At 29.6% G+C, this 21,858-nt stretch overlaps 1 protein-coding gene across 1 annotated transcript; it reads right to left on the minus strand.

Moving 5' to 3' along the window:
• Window positions 1-1,121: 1,121 nt before the first annotated feature.
• On the minus strand, window positions 1,122-13,515 carry LOC142322773 (uncharacterized). Its single transcript, XM_075361849.1, has 6 exons — window positions 13,459-13,515; window positions 11,190-11,288; window positions 5,124-5,273; window positions 4,889-5,023; window positions 3,775-3,903; window positions 1,122-1,274 (listed from the first exon to the last, which is right to left on the minus strand). Exons 1-6 carry the CDS (start codon window positions 13,513-13,515, stop codon window positions 1,122-1,124), a joined length of 723 nt encoding a protein of 240 aa, XP_075217964.1.
• Between the last annotated feature and the right edge of the window lie 8,343 nt (window positions 13,516-21,858).

Genomic DNA, 21,858 nt, shown 5'->3' on the forward strand with positions numbered 1-21,858 from the left:
AATGACTTTTGACAAAAGTTACAAATATAATTTTTCTCTTTTGTATGAATATTAAGATGTAATTTTAAACTGCCTTTCTGATTAAATGACTTTTGACAAAAGTTACAAATATAATTCTTCTCTTTTGTATGAATATTAAGATGTAATTTTAAACTGCGTTTCTGATTAAATGACTTTTGACAAAAGTTACAAATATAATTTTTCTCTTTTGTATGAATATTAAGATGTAATTTTAAACTGCGTTTCTGATTAAATGACTTTTGACAAAAGTTACAAATATAATTCTTCTCTTTTGTATGAATATTAAGATGTAATTTTAAACTGCGTTTCTGATTAAATGACTTTTGACAAAAGTTACAAATATAATTCTTCTCTTTTGTATGAATATTAAGATGCATTTTTAAACTGCTTTTGCGATTAAATGACTTTTGACAAAAGTTACAAATATAATTCTTCTCTTTTGTATGAATGTTAAGATGTTGCTTTAAATTAAAATTACAGTTAAAAACCTTATGGCAGATTTTGCAAACATAATAAATTTTCTCTTTCGTATGAACGTTTAAATGTGATTTTAATTCAGAACTTTGATTAAAAGTCTTCTGACAAATGGTACAAACATAATTCTTCTCTTCGTTATGCTTAATAAGTTGTGTTTTTAAATTATTTTCTGGAATAACAGACTTTTGACAAAAGTTAGAATTATTTACACTACTCTTACAATTATTCTTGGTACTTCCTTTGATGGTTAATTTATCAATAATAACCTGTAAAATTAAACCAACAATTAAAAGGTAATTATGAATTAATATAAAATTATTTCCATTACAATAACATTATTCTATTTTGTAAAAAGTCGCAAAATATGGATAAAAAACTGAGTATTTTAAACATATATTCAAAATAAACATCGTTTGGAATACTATTTAATGATTCACAAGTAAAGTTTAATGTAATAACAAACTTTACTTATCCTATTGCATATCTATACACATAGCTGAAACTTTACAGATTGTCTGGGCTAAAGGTATCCAAAACAAATGGCCTATATTTAGGAAATCAGTTCTAACTTCTTAGTAGACTCAAATGATAGCATAAATCTCCAAGAATTGTTCAGGGTACTTTCAATAGTCAGTAGAATATGCGTATGATGTGCAGACAAGCTGACTCCAATGTGATTGTAGTCCATCAAGATGTGGATCCCACAAAAACCATTCAGTGCATGTTTTAGTTAATGGAGTTTCAATCATGTACATATGTTTAACAGCTTGTACAAACTGAATGGAATATCAATTCTTTTACGTCAAAGTTTAACGTCCTCAAAGGTACGACTTTAAGAGACAGAAATCATCAAAGGTTACAGTTGTGATGAGGCTATGGATCGAATAAGCTACGCATTCACTGCCCGTCCCATTAACTTTATTAGGCGACCTAGTTATGGACTGCAAATATCTCTTTCTACTGTTCACAACATTACCATAAGCACTCAGTTTGCAAGAATACAAGTTACAACTCTTATTTATAGTTAGATATCTTATTTAGTGGTGAGACAACTTTTCATATGTGCAGGATAGTTAAAGACACTGTCAAATTTAATGTACTTAAAACTCCATGCAGTAATCAAAACTGAACAACACTTTCCCAGATGTAAGATCTGATGAAGTAGGGACTGCATGGACAGCTAGATCTCTCAGATATCACTCCTCTAACTTTTTTGCTTGAAATTTCATTAAAAGTTGTAACAAAAGAAAGTTTGAGATTTGGACGATTTAAAATAAAAAAATTGAAGGTGTAGGTCTAATAATGAAGCTGATGCTCTTCAACACCTGGCAGGAGTTAGATTATTTTCCAGGCATCTGAAGAGCAACAAAAGGTGCATACACTGAAGTAGACAAATTTACATTAAAACATTGCGAGAGTTGATGTTTATTTTAAAAAAAGTTGCCAAGTTATGTTAACTGGTTCTCTTAATTTTAAGCTGTACTTTTAGACTGGACACTCTGTAGATTATAGTAAAACGTCATATTCTTCTGTACCAATATATGGTATTTTTATAATAAAAAACCAACTTCAACAACCCAAGTAAAGAATTACAAAGTAAATGAAATAACATTTTATTTTTTATTCCAAAAGCCTTTTTGCAGGATCCTGCATATCAGTTTTATATAATACAATTAAATAAAATTACATATCAAACATAATAGAAAATTAAAACTACAATCATATATAAAAAACATATGAAGTCAGTTAAATAAAATAACTACTTCTACAATAAATAACAACTTAAGTTTAAAAAAAATAGTAAATAGAATAAATTTATGATATGTAACCTGGAAAGCCAATTTACATTACTGAGTGGATTTAAAAAACGCTATTTATAAAAATTATGATTATTTCTTTTTTTTATATAAAAATGTTCTGCCATCTGTTGCTGCCTTTATAATTGTCATCTTCATATTCTGTCTGAAAGTTGATCAAGTTGGAATCTTTTGTATTTATATGTTTAAAATCTCTGAAAAATGTCCAAACTTTACCTAGTATTATTTAAATTAAATTTCTTGATATTTTCACTACATTGAAATTTTAATTTTTTATTATGTTTGATATGTAATTTTATTTAATTATATTATATACAACTGATGATGCAGGATCCTGTAAAGGTGCTTTTGGAATAAAAAATAAGGTAAGTGTCATTTCATTTACTTTATAATTCTGTACTTGGGTTGTTGAAGTTGAATTTTTTATTAAAAAAATACAACATATATATATGATCAAACTGGAAAACATGAATTATAATGTATAATTTTATAATAAACAAAATAAAAATATATAATTTTTTTAATTCTTCTAAATTCGCATCCTCTTATAACAATATATTAAAAACATTTAAAAAAACTTGTAAATAAATCTGATGAGTGGTGCGCATGCAAGAAACACTAATATATATATATTTCCACACAGGGCAAGAAACTTAAAAACCAAACTGAGAGAGCTTAACTACAGGTATTTGAGTGTTACCTTTTACACTGCTCCTATTAGCACTATTATTGGAGGTGTATATTACTGCTCTAATCTATTATTGTCTGTTGTAAACTATTCATGCTTCAGTGCAATAATTTTCGAGAACAGTGGTTTCCTTGTTACCACGATTTGTCTAGTTGCAAGTCCTACACTATCAATAACTGAAGGCAAAAGTTCACAATAAATAACTGAAGTCATTGACAACAGTTTGCATCAGGTGACTCTCAATATAATTACTTTAGCATTGCTGCATCAGCTGTGCAGGGTGATCACTTCGGATATCTTTTGTCAAAATATGGTAGATAGTTAAGTCTTCCTAATGTAATCACAAAATTAGATTTTATATTTTTTTCTTTTCATTTACAGATTTTATGTCTAACCATGTTTAGTCTGTGCCAGGTCCACTTTAAACTGCCTACCTGATAAATATTGAAACATGAACACTGAATACAATTAACAACAAATCACCCAAAGCCTACTAAAATGTCAACTCCATCAACAGGTTAAAATTCACATACTTCAGTCATTAATGAATTTCAAAAACACACTTTGCTCTCACACATTGATTTATCATTTATCATTCACAAATTTATCATTTATCATTCACAAACATCTCAATAAATCGATATTAGTTAAAATGAACTAAATACATTACAAACATTTTTTTAAAAACTAACACATTGAAATATATACACAGTAATGAAATTAACAAGAGACAAATCATGTTTGTTACAATAGCCAATAGCTAATACTTACACGACATGGATAAAATACCATCCCATCTTTTGTCTTCACTGTGCGAAAATCTTTTATTCGAAGTTCATTGCTTTTCATATTAAGATTAACCTGTGGTGAAACATCATCATTCAATAAGATCTCAGATTCCTTTAAAAAAAAAAAAAAGATAAAGAATAAAATTAATTTCCAATAAATGTTTTTTTTTTTTTTATTCTGACTGGAACTTAGTAATAATACCACTTATATACAGATCACATATCATAAAAATAAATATTTTTCATAGTAAATACCATTAAAATCTGTCTTGCTAAAAATTTTAGAAAAATCCAACTATTATGACAAAATTAGGCCAAAAAAGAAGAAAATTGTTTTAATTTTATTTTTATATGAATTTACTATTAATAGAATATTACAATTGTTATTTATATATATATATATTATACACTTTATTTTCTCAAAGTGTATGTTGCAAAAAATAACAAAATAGCAAACACATTAATCACAAATTTAAATCTGAGAAAATTAATTTTATAAGTCAATTTAAAACAAATATGGCGGTTGTTCAGGAAGGTTTTGAAGGATTTTTTTTTAACTTTCAACTTAATTCTCTTGCAATTTGTTTCATTTACCCAGATTTTCCAACTTTTTTTATATTATCAGTATGATGTGATTTGTCCAGCTCTGCGAAATAAGCAGTTCTCTCACCTTTGCATCATTAGAAATAAATCTTTGTCCAATGAGCCATTTTTTCAGATTTGGGAGAAGGTAATAATTAATTGAAACCAAGTCAGGTGAATACAGCACATGCTTCCAGATGACTTTGTCAAAGTGTAAATTATCATTGAGTTTTGCAACTACTATCAGAGATATGTGTACCCGCACATTATTGTGGTAAAAGAACAGTATCTTTTTGGCCAATGTGGCAGTACATATCAATCAGTCTAGTAAAACATCAGAACTGTAATGATCCTCGTACTTGAAAGTTCATGTATTACTAAAGAATAAACCAAAACATGGTAAAAAAATGCAATGAAGTCAAATTAAAACATCAACATTAAGTGCTTACATAAAGTTTCACTCACATAACTACTCTACAAAATTCACTTTGAAAGGGCGAGTAAAACTAACTTACTGCTTCATTTTTGATTTTATGATCTTCTAATTTAATTAGGTTGGTCCCTTCACTCACAAGAGGATCTGTCACTTCATCAATATTATCACACCCATTATTGATCGGCTCCTCTTTCACTTGCAAAGATTCACTTTCCTAAAAACACAAAATCAATAATTTAATGTTATAGTTCAATGGCTGATGATCTTTCCATATGACACAAAAAAAAGCAAAAAATAAATCAATTTATACTTACACAAACAGGTGTAATATCATCTTCAATAGGGTGATGTGGTAAAATCAACAATAAAGTTTCCTTTGTGGTATCATCTTCAGTTTCTAGTTTGATACTGTTAGAGGGGAATGCTTCATACACGTAGATATTCTTTACAGGTACATCCATTATCTTCAAAAATAAAAACAATCTAAGTTAAAATTGAAGTATTTATAATAAAAACAACAAAGTCGCTGAAAACTGTAAAACATTTCATATATTGAAATTTTTATTTATATTTATTTGTGTGTAACTTTTTTTGTTTTACCGGAATATTTAAGAACTGAATTATAGGTATATATATATATATACATATATATAAAATATTGTCAAGTGAATGATTAATGCGAGACCTGACATTAGACACATCACTAATAAAAATGGCACTAGTCATTCTCAAGAATGAAAGAGAAGAAGAGGTTTTGCAATATTTCACACAACAAATATACACCAGTGTTACATAAACATGATATTACCACTGAAATAAAGGTGATAATCAGCCACACACAAGCAGCTCAATTATTTATACCACAGAAATTTATGTACAATGGACATCAAAACTATAAGAGAACATTACCATGACTGTGCCCAGACGTACTTTAGTTGCTTCACATGAAACAAAATCAAACCTAGGGCAGACGGTTTAAAGCAACCAACTAATGGTCTTGTAAACAGAAAATTATAAATTATATATGACTCCATTCACTAAAAACATTAAAAAGCTGGAGCTACAATTTTAATAATTTTTTTTTAAACCTTACAGTCCAGTACACTCTTGTTCAATTCAGAGAAGCCCCTTATTGAACAAAATGTTGAAATTCATCAAAGTCACTCCCAAAAATTGTAGGCTCTCTGTAGGAGATGATTCTCTCATACTCTGAGAATGACATTTCTTGTCGTATATTCCCGATACAGAATAAAAATTGCACCTACAAGATGTGTTGTTATTATGGAAAACATATAAGAAAGGAATCACGATATTATTGTTGTGAATGTGATGTTGGTATTTGTCCTGCCCCTTGTTTTAGAAATTTCCACACTAAGAAGGAAAACATTTTCATATTTCAAAAACATTAAAATTCATTTAAAAAAAAAATGTATGACTAGTATTAAACTGAAATATAGTAATAACTCTGTGAACAGGAAAACATGAATCTAAGTTATTATTCTGTGATCTTGAACTCTGAATGCATAAATTTATAAATATGTATGAACTATTTCTATAATTTAATAGTTTTCACAGTTAGATGAGAAAAGTATACATAGAAGATTCAGAACATGTAAACAAATTTCACCATGCCTCAATGAGATAATGCTATGTATCAGACTACACTTTGTTTAGTTTGGTAGAGACTCAGATCATCCATTCCTGAGACATATGGTTAATTAAACCCCAACCACCAGAGTACACAGGTATTCACTGTTAAATTAATAAATCTTATAAAAGCAACTGACTTTTACTAGGATTTGAACCTGAGAACTTTCGACTTTGAAAATCAGCTGTTAAAACAACTTTTTTGTGATGAGTTAAACACTAGATCAGCCTGGTGGGCTAAATATATATATTATTATTATCTTTTATGACCGCATAGAATCATTTATGTCTCTTTGATGGGACTGTTTGGGCCTTGTGGTCCTCCCATTACTTTTTCATACATTTCAATCTTTGTGCCCTTTCTAGTGTTGAAAATGTTTGTGTTGTGAGGTTTTATCTTATAAGAGTTTTTGTTCATGAGTTTCTCATTTAATTTTATCGTACCTGTGGCGTCTACTGATGTAATGCCAATTTCCTTCCTGCATCCTGCCTTATATATATATATATATATATATATATTCTGCAAACAGAATTTGATGGAGATACTTTTATTAAAATTAAGTTTGTATCCAAAGATAAGATATGATAAATTAATAATTATTGTAATACTTTTTCATTATTGACTGAACAAATATTTGTTAAAAATAAAAACTCTTTAAAATCATTTTGAATATTTTTAGAAGTTTAAAATTTGTTTTATTAATTTTTATTTAAAACAAACAATTTTTACACAATGTAAAAAGCTAATAGTTATTATATAAATTGTGAACAGTTAAAGAATTTATAAAAGTTATCACTGAGAATGAGCTTAGGCCTGAAGGCATTTTGAAGTAAGAAATTAGAAGCAAGAGTGTTTCTCTAATTCCGTGCTTTGCAGAGGCTGAAAGAATATTCTATCGTGCATATAGACATTTATTTAGAGAGAAAAAAAAATGGACTATAAAAAGTTTAACCTGCTAAATAATTAATATATACGAGTTCACAAATGAACTGCATGGAATCCAAAATTTACATGCAAGGCCATAATAATGAAAAACAATACAGTAGGATGCCGATTTTCAAGATGTCTGACAAACTGGACTGCTTAAATCCAAATTAAGAAAAAATAATACATTATTTGAAAAATAAATATTCACTTCAACCGGAAATATTTTATGTATGTTTATTTTACTGAATTTTTCAATTGACCTTTTTGCAATTCATTTAGAAAAAACATATATGTATTTTAGCCTTTGTAAAACTTATTAAAGTAAATTTTTACCCAATTATCCAGATCTGGCCTTGTAAAGGTTCATCTGGACAATTGGTGTTTTCACTGTATGCAGAATCTAATATCCTTACTTACCACTTCATTTTTAACTTCTAAATTTTCTGATTTATACAAATTGGTGTCTTCAATTGCTAAATGATCTTTTTTGATATCAAGTAGTTCCTCTTTCAGCTGTAGTAAATCTACTTGCTGTAATAAAAAACAAAAAAATGAATGCTACAAAGTAAAGATTTTTACGATTTTTTGTATAATTTATTAAATATATAAATTTGCTCCTGTAATTTGCTTAGCATACACATATAGGACAGCCACAGTTAAATTATTACTATTATTAGGTGACTTTAATATGCCAGATTTTGCAAAATATTATCAAAAAATGTTTCAACTCATCTTATAGATTTTTCTACAAATTGTAACCTTTTACAATCAAATAATCTGTTAAAACTCTTGTGGTAATTCTCATGAGTTTGTTTTTTCTAATCTTACTGACATATTATGTTAATAATGCTTACAGTAAAACTTTTTATCATGGTAAATATCATTTACCTTAGAGATAATGTTGCCTATGATTTTGAGTTAAATCTTATAGCTAAACAATTCTTATCAGATATTTTTATAACATTCACCATTTACTAAATAGGAGTTTGATTGTAAATGATATTTATTTATTATATTGCCATATAATATTGAAGTTTAAGAGTGAAACAAGGAAACTGAATTTAGTAGCAAATGAAAAATGCAATACCTGACTCGGATTTGATATTTATCACCAATATAGAAATTTTTTTAGAACTGCAACTACATATTAACAATATTGTTGATAATCAAGTACCAAACATATTTATATATATTGTAATTTTTGAAGCAGAATTTACACAATTATTAATGAGAAAAACTTCCATAATCTTAAAAAACAACATAAATCACCTTCTTATTAAAATATATTTAAGAACAAAATATTTGTAATACTCTTAGTCAAGATTTATTTTTTAATTATACTGTTAAAGTTGACGAATCTTTATCTAATGATTCCAAAGTTTTTTTAAAATAAGCTAACAAAAACAATGATAAATCTATTTTAGGTGGCCACAAAGGCGGAGCGAATGTTCTCAACACTGATGAGGCTATTGGCCAATGTTGCAGGTCCCAGGGCATCTAAACGCAGGATATTAGCGTCTACGGTGGTGTTGGATATATAGCCGATACTACTGCTATCACATACAATATTGTATGTGATGGCGGTAAGGTGGGAGGCCTTCAGACTGAACAGCAAGTATAGGAAGTTGGCAATCAGGGTAGCCCAATTATATAGGACAGTTTCCTTGGATGCTTCACTAGTGGTGGTGTGAATGCCACCATTCGACCTCATAGCCAAGGAAAAAAGGGACAGGATCACAGAAGGCAAGGACCCGTATGTTTATTGAATAGCAGGAGGTGGAAGAATCCAAAAGGACATTAGAGCTATATTTTGATCCCAGAAGTAGGTGCTGTATTGGTCAATAGACCATATGTCATTTGGGGTCTACGTCTGCAGGATTGGAAGGAGGTGTACAGATCAATGTCAGTATTGTGAAGAAACTAACACAATGGAGCGCATCTTTTTCATGTGTCCCAGGTGGAAGGAAGAATTGGCATGTGATGGTTTGGACTCACTTGGGGGTCATGCACTTGATGCTCTTGTTCGGTGAGAGTTGGACCATGTGTTCACAGTGGTTTCTGGTCGAATATTTTTCAGTCGACTGAAAAATATTACAAAAATAATGAGTAATATTAAATAAAATTTGAACACTTTCTTTCTGAATATCTTGTTAAAAAATTCGGAGATGTATATACACCAGAAAAAATTTCAGCAGATGATGAAAGTTTACTGGAAAGGTAGGCTAAAGTTCATTCACTTTATTAGAATAAAAAGAGCACACTTTGATATTAAGACATTTCAGAGTCAGAAACTGGATATATATAAATAAAATTTGATAGCATACGTAGATGCAGGCACACAAATTGTAAAAACTCCTAATCATGGCTACACCACTTTTATTGTCATTACTCTTTTTGAAACTAGTAACCAACTAGTGAACAATAAAGCTACCCCATGAACGTCCAATTAAATGAGGATGATATGCATGACATGTAAACAATGTGTAGTCTTGTACACTCAGGCGTAACATTCCTGTAACATATGGTTTATTGAACCCCAACAATCAAAGTCTATAGGTATCCATGGTTTAGATTTTAATTGTCTATAAAAGCAACTAAAGCTTTATTTTACAAAAGCAGCAAAATTTATTTGTTCTGAATGAATACATAAAGTTGTTAAAAACATCTATTCATATGTTAAAAACAGCTGCTGGGTTGTGTATGAGATTTTTCACTCATTTTCTTATTTCTGCATGCCCCAGCAATCTGTTAATTTTTTTCAAATTAAAAATCTTTTTGGGTGAACTTAAAACTAATTTAATATATATTATTAGAATTAAGCTTCACTTTAACAAAGCAGTATTTGCTGATAATACTTCGTATCTCTATCTATACTATTACATAAAGAGGCAGAGGGTTTTTGTTTGTTTGGGTTAAACAAAATACTCCTTAATCAATTTCAACTAAATTTTTACCCACATTTCTCAGCATAACTGAGGTTTTTAGATATGTTTTCAATCTCAAAAAAAAAATATATGAATATATATCTGTAGTAGTAGAGATTTTCCGGTTGAAGCACAATCTTTAATGAACTGTGAGTCATCACTGTGTGAGGTGAGTTTGAACTGAATGCATCATATCAGTCGACTGAAACATATTACAAAAATAATGAGTAATATTAAATTTTGAACAATTTCTTTCTGTTTAACAATAATGACCTTCCCTTGGGGACTGCATGTGAGGCTAGAGTGGTGAGGTATACGGACACCTCATGGGAGACTAGCCCAATCATTACTACGAACTGGTAACAAACGGGGTGCCCCTGGGGAAATTTTTTGGAGGTGCAATGTGGTGCTCTTATATCAGAAAACAATAAACCGATTTTGAAAATTCAAACTGGGAATATATATATAGTTTGTCTGTTTGCTCATGCATCATGTGAGACGAACCTGACTGACTGATTACTTTTAAATTTCAGAATACAATTGTGTTACCCCAGAGAAGGTTTTAAGCTATTAACCGAGGCCCTAGCTCCCTTGAACATTAACATATTAAAAATATTCATTGTTTCTTCACTCCCAAAATGGGTGAAGTTGTGAATTAAAGAAATTCATTAAGGAAAAGATAGATTTATTCTTCTACTTCATTACTGAATATTTCTGCCGCCATTGCAAAGAAATAAGTTATGAATTTTTCATTGTCAAAGGCGTGTGTACTTTAGTTACCATAGTTCCTATTACCTATATTTCATAATTTAGTTTCTTTTTCAGGTTTCTGTCCAACCTCACCATGTATGTTACAATATCCAATAATTATAAATACTTACATGACCTGGATAAAATTCCTCCTCCTTTACAGTGTGTACATCATTAATTTTAAGATTAATCCAAGGTGGAATGTCATCATTTAATGAGATCTCAGATTCCTATAAAAATAAGATGAAAAAAAACCTTACAAAAATGTTGAAATTAATTAATATTCCATAAAATATCTTTTTTTATTCTGACAAACTTAATTATACCATTGTAAATTTGTCTATTATCAAGATATACTGTCATCATAAAATAGATTAAAGAAAAACAAATTATAAGATAAAAATAGATGCGATCAAAGTCTATATTAACTGTTTATATAAAACACATGAAATAATGTTAAGGTAAATATTTAAAAATAAAAAATCACAAAAAGATAATCCACAATTCTAAGGGCGCTATTGAAAATTATTTTGAGCATATATTTAAATACATTTTGATCAGAATGCAGATAAACTGTGTTTTTTTTATAATTATTATTATTTAAAAATTCTGCAACAGACGAATGTTGTTTCCATAAAAGAGAATATTTCAATATTTTTAAAATAAATTGGTGAGAAGATTTTTCATATTCAGAAGGAAATTAAGGCTCTTCTTCCTGTAAGTTGAAGTTATGAAAAGACAGTACTGTTGTCTGGTTACGTTTCTAAATTTCCCTTTAATTTTACTAAATTATAAAAGTAAACCCTATAAATTTCTTATAATGATATTTTATTAGCTGTCTAAAAAATTAATAACACAGGAAATTACTGAAATTGAAGATTTAAAATACCCAGAGGAGACTATTGAAGTCGAACATCCCTGAAAAAGAAGCCGTTAGGTCCATACACAGTAAAGTGGCTAATCTATCAATTAACTAAACACCTGTAGCAGAAAATTACTATCACTGAATGCTAAAATAAGGCACTACTGAACAGTCATTTGATCAGAAGCTCTATGTCCCACTGAACATCTGACAACTTCTAATAGACAAATGAATGAACAATATTAAAAAAAAAAAGTCTTTCAGCCCATCAAAGACAGAAAAGAAGACACAATAATGAACATGGAGAAAGTGTTCGATTTAATCAGAAAAAGAAAAATCACCTTTTATGGTCATCTACAAAGAATGAACCCTAACAAGCTATTTCTACATTTTAAAATCTAAAAAATAATAACAGAAAAATACATCAAAGAACATTTACTACGACAATTGCAAAATATTTCAGGTTTCCGGGGGGGAAAAACTGTAGAAGAAATATTTCTTACCTGGACAGAAGAAAAAAGTAAAATACTTAAAAATAATGAAGGCGATATGAAAGAAAAAGTAACTGAAAAAGGGAAATAACAGGAACGTAAAAGCAATTAGATTAGACAAGCGAGATTAAAACTACAATTCAACCAAACATAAATTATGACACCAAATACTGACAATTAATAGCAAGTTATTTAACCCCCTTCATAGTTTTTGATGAAATAACTCATCAAATAACTACCCTGATAAAAATTTCCTTGACGAAATAATTTGTCATCCACTTCTTTGCTAAAAAGTGCCACTGATGAAATAACTCATCATTATGAATTGACACATTTTATTGGGTTACTGTAACATATGTGAGTCTAGTTCCATTTTTACTCTAATTTATTGCTGAAGCGGTAGTATCATATTGTTTCTCTATTCTATATGTCCTAACAATGTATATTCATTATTAGAGTTATATTTTACAAATAAATTAGTTGACATTCTTTATGTCAAGCAGACTAATCTTTACGTCAAAGATTTATTTTTAAAAAAACTACTAAACCAGTTTTTGAGGTTTCACCTGTGGAAACAGACTGATAATTATGACATGCTTTTGTTTGTAGCTGTATATACGCTATCAGGAATTACCTGAAAGCCACAAAATGAAAGTTATTACACAAAGAATCTCCTTTTTACAACTCATGGATTTGGAAAAGTTTTAGCCCAAAGAATCAAACTTTTATTGTATTTCCTCAATTTTACTCATGATGATAATAATACTAATAAATCTCCAAAAAATAAAATCGATTATTGACTATCTTGTTAAAAAATTCAGAGATGTATATATACCTGAAAAAACTGTAGCAGATGATGAAAGTTTACTGGAAAGATAGGCTAAATTTCATTCACTTTATTAGAATAAAAAGAGCACACTTTGATATTAAGACATTTCAGAGCCAGAAACTGGATATATATAAATAAAATTTGATAGCATACGTAGGTGCAGGCACACAAATTGTAAAAACTCCTAATAATGAGTACACCACTAATATTGTCATTACTCTTTTTGAAACTAGTAACCAACTAGTGAACAATAAAGCTACCCCACCATCGTCCATTTAAATGAGGATGGTATTTATGACATATAAACTATGTGTAGTCTTGTACACTCAGGCGTACCATTCCTGTGACATATGGTTTAAATAGGAATTTTTACAATTCCTATAATCAATCTTTATTATACTGGGTTATTTAACTGCCTATTTGCAATTCATTTAGTAAAAACATAATAATTACACATATATATATATATATATATATATATTTATACCGACATTTGTAAAACTGATTATAAAAGCAAATGTCTATATACTGTATTTTTTGCAACATTTTACTATCTCTTTTTTCTTACACCGTACATTTTATTTTCATTTTCCAAATTTCTTCTTAATTTAACTGAAACACATTTACTTTTTACTTTTATTTTTTTTACTTATTGTATTGCCCATTAAATATAGAATTATATGTGCAATATATACCACAACCTTTTTTAAATTACCATTTTCAATTATCCAGATTTGGCCTTGCAATGTCCATCTGGATAATTGGTGTACCACTGTATACAAAATCGACCACTTACCACTTCATTTTCAACTTTTAAATTTTCAGATTTAACTGAGATGGTCTCTTCAACCATAACAAATCTTTTCTGACTGTCACTATTCATAATCTCAAGCCTTCTCTTCCAGGTGTACGAAATTTATTTTCTGTAATAACAAACAATAAATAAATGCTACAGAGTAAATATGTTTATGATTTATTGTACAATTTATAAAAGTAAAATAAATTGTATATGTAATTCACTTACCATACACAAACAGCACAGCCACAGTTAAATTATTATAATTATAATACAGTAATATTGTTGAATGTCATCTACCAAAACTACAAGCAGTTCTCTAGTGAAATTATTATCGCAATTATTAATAACAAAAAATTCCATAAGCTTCAAAAACGTAATCTATTTATTATTAAGAATTATTTAGAAAGAAATTGTATGCAATACTGTTAGTCAAAGATTTTTTTTTAAATTTGCTAATAAAAATGACAACAGCAGATCTTATCCATCTTGTACGCTTTTTGAAGTGAGTATGCTAATAAGGGCGCCAATATTATATAACCTTTTCGCTTAAAAATGTGAAAGTGTCTATATTAACGAGTTTTCCTTAACTAAAATTACATTTAACTGTAACGATTCCTGCATTATTTTAACTGAGAATGATACTGAAAAGGCCATTTGAGTTAATGATAACTCTTTCGTACGCCCAGAATATAATCATCCTCTTTTAGTGAAGAAACGCTCTGTCTTTTTGTATAGTTTTTAACTTAGCTCTTCAATCATTCTTTCATATCTTGAATCATTTTATACTGATTTTTGTTGTGCCATTGGTGTAGTTAATATCAAATTACTTATTAAAAAACCTGCTGCGTGTGAATTTTATAATAAATTGTTGTCTTGGATACATCCATTTCGTACAAACAGAATTCCTTATGTTAAAATTGATAATTTTATCTCTAAGCCTATGTATGTTAGATATGGATTAAGACAAGGCATGCATTTGGGTTCCCAAATTTTCATTGTATTTATAAATTACTGTTTATTCATAGGCTATTCGCATTTTTTTAATTTTTTGCAGATCATATATGAAATTGTTTAAGCCGATTACAAATCTAGTTGATATTCAATTACTTCCAATCAACTTGAACTGTGAGCAAAAATAGTATTTCTGCTAACTTTAAAAAAATTAATTTCATATTCAATTTGGAAGGTTTGAAAATGTTGATATACTTGTGCAGCTGAATAATATAAAATAATACTGCAATACAAAAGGTATCTTCTATTAAACACTTAGCTGTATGTTTTGGTAGCAAGTTATCCTTCAATGAATAAACTGGTAATACTGTAAGTCACTAGAAATGATAAATTTTATTAAGAGATTCTCTACAAATTTTAATTAAAATTTTAGGTCATGCATTTATGAAGTACTAATTTAAAATTAATAAACTCTGTTGTATGGTGACCTTTTGCTGACTTGCAATTAAAATTACCTGAAATACCACATAGAATTTTTTTTACATGTGCTGCATATAAAATCAGTGATTCTATGCACATTACCAATCATAATTTTATTCATATTTTTAATTTGTTAAAAATACCAAGAATTAAGTAATTTCTGATCAGGACAGATTAAATATTTGCTACTAAAATTTTTAGTAATTATTTTGACTAACCTAATTTATTGCAGTTTTTAAACTTTCATACTAACTACATTGATTGGTATAATTTTCAAAATGTTCATGGTTCAATCAACTCACATAGATTATCTATTACTATGCCACCTATACTATGTAAAGTACACTTAATACCTTAACCTTATCAAGAGCTATTCTAACTTATGAATTATAATTTTTTTATGAAATTAGGTTGGTTTTTTTAATATTATTTTGTATTCACAGGTTTCATGCCTGTCAATATCAATTAAATAAATAAATACAATTTAAAATTTAACACATTTACCAAAATTTAACGTACTTACCAAATAGCAATTGTACAGTCTTTGATTTAGGGTAAAAAAAGAAAATTAGGCCACAACAGCAAAGACAATTGCAAAATTCCAGCAAGTACTTTGAAAGATTATTAAACTACAACGAAGCCAAGGTAACAATTCAATTCCAAAATCTAGCAACTTGAATTGAAAAATCCAAACAAAATAATTAAATCAAAACAGACAAAATCAGCTAGAAATTTTATAACAAGGTAGCAAGGAATAATTTTACTGCAGCAAATTACAGAAACAATCATGAAAACAACCAAGAAAAATCTGAGAACTTGCTAGAAGAGATATGGAAATCTGAAAAATCCCTCAAGATTGAAAAAATGCATTAATACATCGACTATACAAATAAGCAGATGAAACACAACTAAATAAAGACAAAAGTATTTCCTTCTTACCTCTGACAAACAAAAATATTTACCTTTCAAAATATTGCTGAATTAACCAAATACTTAACAACTAGGAGAATACAGAGAAGGATTCAGAAAAGTAAGATCATGTACAGAACAAATCTCAAACCTTAAAACAATAATAAGGAGAAAAATGACAAGGCATAAAAACTAAGCAAATGTCTTCGTAGATTTCAAAAAGGCATACAACTCAATCAATAGCACTTCCTTATTTAATATGCTAGAAGAATTTGGTATGGATCCCAACACAATTAACATTACTAAATAGATTCCTCCAAACACCTCTCATAAACACCTTTCTTATAATTACCTAACGATAGTTCTTTATATTTTATAGTAGCTTGATGAGGTTATATTTGATATTGATTCATTTATGTTGGCAATAATAAATAATTACTCTGAAGATAAATTTTTAAATAAATTAAATTAAAACAAAAATTATTTATCTGCATCCTGTTCAGAGATCACCTTGCTATTTCTTATTTAAGAACTAGAAATAAAGATCTCCCAGTTATAAGATTTGAACACTCACTATAACACTTGGCTGCTGTGACTAAAAATATACAAATAAGTTACTTATTTAATAAATATGTTTAATTACAGTTTACTACAAAACATCACGAGTTGGAAGCTGCCATTTTGGATTTAATGGAGGAACCCCCCACTAAAAAGATATTAATAAATCCCATTATAAGCTGAACCACCAGCCCACACTCTTGTTATCTAAAAACTTTTTCTAATTTGTACGCCCCATTTTAGAATACTTATTTTTTTCAACATGCCCACAATAATAAAGGTTACCAAAAAAAGGGAAAAATACTAACTTAGCATTAATGATAGCAGAATTCAAAAAACAATGCAAGCTGGTTTAAATATATAAATGTCAATAAACACAGGTTCACTGAAGTTCTTTTTATTATATGTCCGTAAAATAGGTTCATAATATTGGTTTGTAAATCTTTGTTTACACACATCTTTGTTCTACATCATGCCATACATTTCAAATTATATGTTTGTGTGTGTATATATATATATATATATATATATATATATATATATATATATATATATATATATATATATATATATATTTTATAGTAAATTTTAAATTTAATAATACATTATAATTACTTTAATTAAAGTGAGGTGACCAACCCCTCAAGTCTCCTAGCATCAATAAGGATATGATAGCACTCACATTTAGTGATCATGGATTTATTCAATCAATGTATAATCACTTCTAACTACAAGTTACCTAATAAAAATTAAAAGTTAATAAACAATAGGAAGAATTAATGTTCAAGTACTATTAATAATTATGTACTAAAAATCTATTCTTTCTTTAGACAGAAATTTCTTAACGGTAGCTAGTTGCATCATTGCCTTAGAAGTAAGGTTGGGAGTAAAACAAATCTGGCAACTCATCCTGCCAAGTTCGAGGAAGTTGGCACAATAGATAAACTTAACTGTAATGGTTATTTACCTATTCTACTGAGAAGGCTAGTGGCGTCTCGGATAAAACTGGTTTGTAACAAGAACAGCATTAAAGATTGGGGCATTAAAATATGATATATGTGTAATCATTTCTGAAGGACTGTGAAATTGAAGTTCAGTTTGTGTTTTCATGGGGTAAATGAAATTTACAGTCTCACACTTTAAATGTGATTATAGAAGTTGCTGAACTTTCCTTTTGAGGAAAACGATTTTACAACGAACTAAAATGAATTTACATGACTGGTTAAAGCTCACGCTACCAATTATCAATATAAAAAAACTCAAACTTAAATTCTATTGATTTATATTAGAATAACATAACATTACTTACTCAGTCAGATAAACAAAGTAAACACCAACAAGTACACAATAATAAAATTAGAGCATCTACAACATATCTTCCTAACAAAGCCTTCCCACAATTTTATCAGTGATGCCAACACATGCAAATGTATATTTTAATACCTACGATATCTCGATATAATCTTGGGAAAAAAAAATATATACATACGTATAATATTGCACATTATACTTATTAAATAATTTCTCATTCACGGAAAAGTTAAGTGGTTTAATGTAAAAATAAAAAATGTAAAGAAATTTTCATAAAATTCTTAGAACCGATTGTAATTTATTAAAAAAATATATATATTAAGCCGGCATTTAATAATAATAATAAAGTTTTCATATACTTGTTTGGAGTTGTTTATTGATCCCAGACATCTTCAAAACCTAAACATATTTGTACGCACAACGATGACAAAATACAGAATGCATCACCCAAAATCCGAAGTGAAATGTCTGTATATCTCTTAAAGAAGATGATAGAGGCCGCCTCGACCTAAAATCACTTTGTAACAGACACATTGCTTCAATGAAGTGACATTTTCTCTCCAGATCTGAAACATCATCATTGTACAAAGCTGTAGTTGCATCTGACAAGGGTTACTCCCCTCTAAATCTGAATGGTGACAATTTCTACTCCAGTATCATTACAACTAGGGATAGGATCCACGCATGGAAATCTAAAGCACTCCACGGTAGATTTGTCCTTTCCCTCGAAAATGCTGATAAGGACGCATTTACGCGTTGTCTGAGGGACGGATTTCTATTTAGAGAAACTGAAGGTTTTGTACATTCAATACAGGATAAGGTCGTTGCGACGAACAATTACAAGAAGTTCATAGAAAATCAGGACATCAGTGATGAGTGCCGGATGTGTCACCAATTATCGGAGACAATTGATCATTTGATAACTGAGTGCGCCAGTCTGGCTGACAAGGAAATCTGCATCACCACGATCTTACATTAAACACTGTTCATCAGGCGATGGCGTTGAAATTAGACTCGTAGATGACAGGGAACAGTGTCCTTTTTATGAATATAAGGCCTTTGCTGGAAAATGAGCACTATAGACTGTGTTAGATCTCTCGGTAAATACTGATAAAATTATTGCTTCGAAGAGGCCAGACATGGATCTCAACAACATTAAAGAAAAGACTGCTCTTCTCATTGATGTCACTCATTTATCTGATCACAATATTAATAAGGCTGAGCAGATAAAATAACGAAGTACAACCCTCTGGCAATAGGGTATAAGGAAATTTACAGACTGAACTCAGTAAAGTCATTCCCTAAACTTAAAATTTCAAAAGATCGGTAATTCTGGAGAAGTGTAGGATTGTACAGACTGTGTAAAATGTACCACATCACTAAATGAGGTATGCTTCAATGGCATCTCGTACTGGAGTTCCGGATGTGAAATATCTCTCAGATGAAAAGATAATAATAATGTTTTCGTTATATATAAAAGTAATCCAAAAATGTAGTAGTTGAACATGTTATTAATTATTTGTATTATAGCTTTTTTTCCATGGCTGTCGAAGATGATATTAATTTAAAATCTCATAGTTCCGTAACAAAACCGAACCAAACTTATTATCTTTTTTTTCTATAAAAAACGTTCTTCAGACATATTATAAGAATTTAGTTGTCGTTTTTTTTTTTGTGTAGGCTCTTATCATCTAAACTCCCTCCCCCACAAATAACTCGAGCGCCTTCTTGTGGGTAGATTGACGACCGAGTTGCATGCTAGGGTAGGTAGTATGGTTTTCGCAAAGGTAGGTTCACAGTGCATTCTCTCAACCGAGTAATGAAGCTGGTCGATGAGGCTGCTGCTGGATCCTGGCGTATCAGGATGATTCCGGTTGTTGAAAACGCTTGCTATAGCCTGCCCTGGCAAGTGACTCATGATGAAGTGGGGAGACGTGGTCCAAGTGCGTACTCCAGCGGATCATAAATCTGTACCTGTCCCATAGGTATGTAGCCGCCAACTCTGAAGTAATGCAAATTACCCATGAGTTGGAGGGTGATGTGTCGCACAGGGCTCGGTTCTCGGTCTTCTGCTATGGATCATCACATATGATGTTGTGTTGAGAATCGGGTATCCGGAAGGGGTTACGGCTGTAGGTTTTGCAGATGACGTGGCCCTGGTAGAATATTATTTACATTTATAGAAATGTACAGCATAGTACTGTATTTCCAAAAAAAAACTGTTTCTATTATTTATACATCAAAGTTATTTTACTAGTTTTTTTTTTACATTTTTTTTTTTGTCTTCAGTCATTTGACTGGTTTGATGCAGCTCTCCAAGATTCCCTATCTAGTGCTAGTCGTTTCATTTCAGTATACCCTCTACATCCTACATCCCTAACAATTTGTTTTACATATTCCAAACGTGGCCTGCCTACACAATTTTTCCCTTCTACCTGTCCTTCCAAAATTAAAGCGACTATTCCAGGATGCCTTACTATGTGGCCTATAAGTCTGTCTCTTCTTTTAACTTTATTTTTCCAAATGCTTCTTTCTTCATCTATTTGCCGCAATACCTCCTCATTTGTCACTTTATCCACCCATCTGATTTTTAACATTCTCCTATAGCACCACATTTCAAAAGCTTCTAACCTTTTCTTCTCAGATACTGCGATTGTCCAAGTTTCACTTCCATGTAAAGCGACACTCCAAACATACACGTTCAAAAATCTTTTCCTGACGTTTAAATTAATTATTGATGTAAAAAATTATATTTCTGACTGAAGGCTCGTTTAGCTTGTGCTATTCGGCATTTTATATCGCTCCTGCTTCGTCCATCTTTAGTAATTCTACTTCCCAAATAACAAAATTCTTCTACCTCCATAATCTTTTTTCCTTTTATTTTCACATTCAGCGGTCCATCTTTGTTATTTCTACTACATTTCATTACTTGTGTTTTGTTCTCGTTTGTTTTCACGCGATAGTTCTTGCGTGAAAAACACTGAATTTCTCTGAAATTTGCAATTCAAAGGATGATCCAGTTTTTTCTACTAAAAAAGCTCATCCTGTAGAAAGAAATCGATAGTCAAATTAGAAAAGTGTATATGAGGTTGTAAATTAAGTATGAGAAAATGGGAATCATATTTAATAAAAAACGATCAGCTCATCATTCATACAGTATTTTACAAGAAAAATTGTTCTGGTTATTTTTCTCTTATGACTGAAAAACTGAATCAGAAAATTGATATTAATTGAGATTCATAAAAATCGGCAACTCATTCATTATTGACAGATTATTTATTATACACAGATTTTCAAAGTCTGTTGTAAGAAATATGTTAGTGAACCTCTAAAGTACAAAAAAATTTGTACCGATGAGTTCATTGACCTGCTGCCTGAAGAAAGCAATAAACAATGCATGGAAGCGGCTTTTGATATTTCTTCACTGGTATAAGAAATAAGTTGGGGATTTTTTAAATATTTTATTCCATACTGCCCTTATCTGGCCCCCAGTGATTTAAACAAATTTTTTCATGAAAATTTTTAAGCTGAATCATTTTAAAGTGACAAAAAATTATGCATTCTGTATTTTAACTTAACTTTTAGTTAATTTAACTCTTAATTTGTGTAT

Source organism: Lycorma delicatula, chromosome 4 (assembly GCF_047948215.1).
Source record: "Lycorma delicatula isolate Av1 chromosome 4, ASM4794821v1, whole genome shotgun sequence".
Taxonomy (NCBI): Eukaryota; Metazoa; Arthropoda; class Insecta; order Hemiptera; family Fulgoridae; genus Lycorma; species Lycorma delicatula.

What these genes read in the sequence shown, in the direction of transcription:
- LOC142322773 (XM_075361849.1), bottom strand. Translation starts at nt 13,515, where the DNA reads ATGGACGATGGTGGGGTAGCTTTATTGTTCACTAGTTGGTTACTAGTT. An exon ending in GGTTACTAGTTTCAAAAAGA is followed by an intron (nt 11,289 to 13,458) that starts GTAATGACAATA and finishes TTATTTTTATAG; the next exon opens with GAATCTGAGATCTCATTAAA. An exon ending in AGGAATTTTATCCAGGTCAT is followed by an intron (nt 5,274 to 11,189) that starts GTAAGTATTTAT and finishes TTATTTTTGAAG; the next exon opens with ATAATGGATGTACCTGTAAA.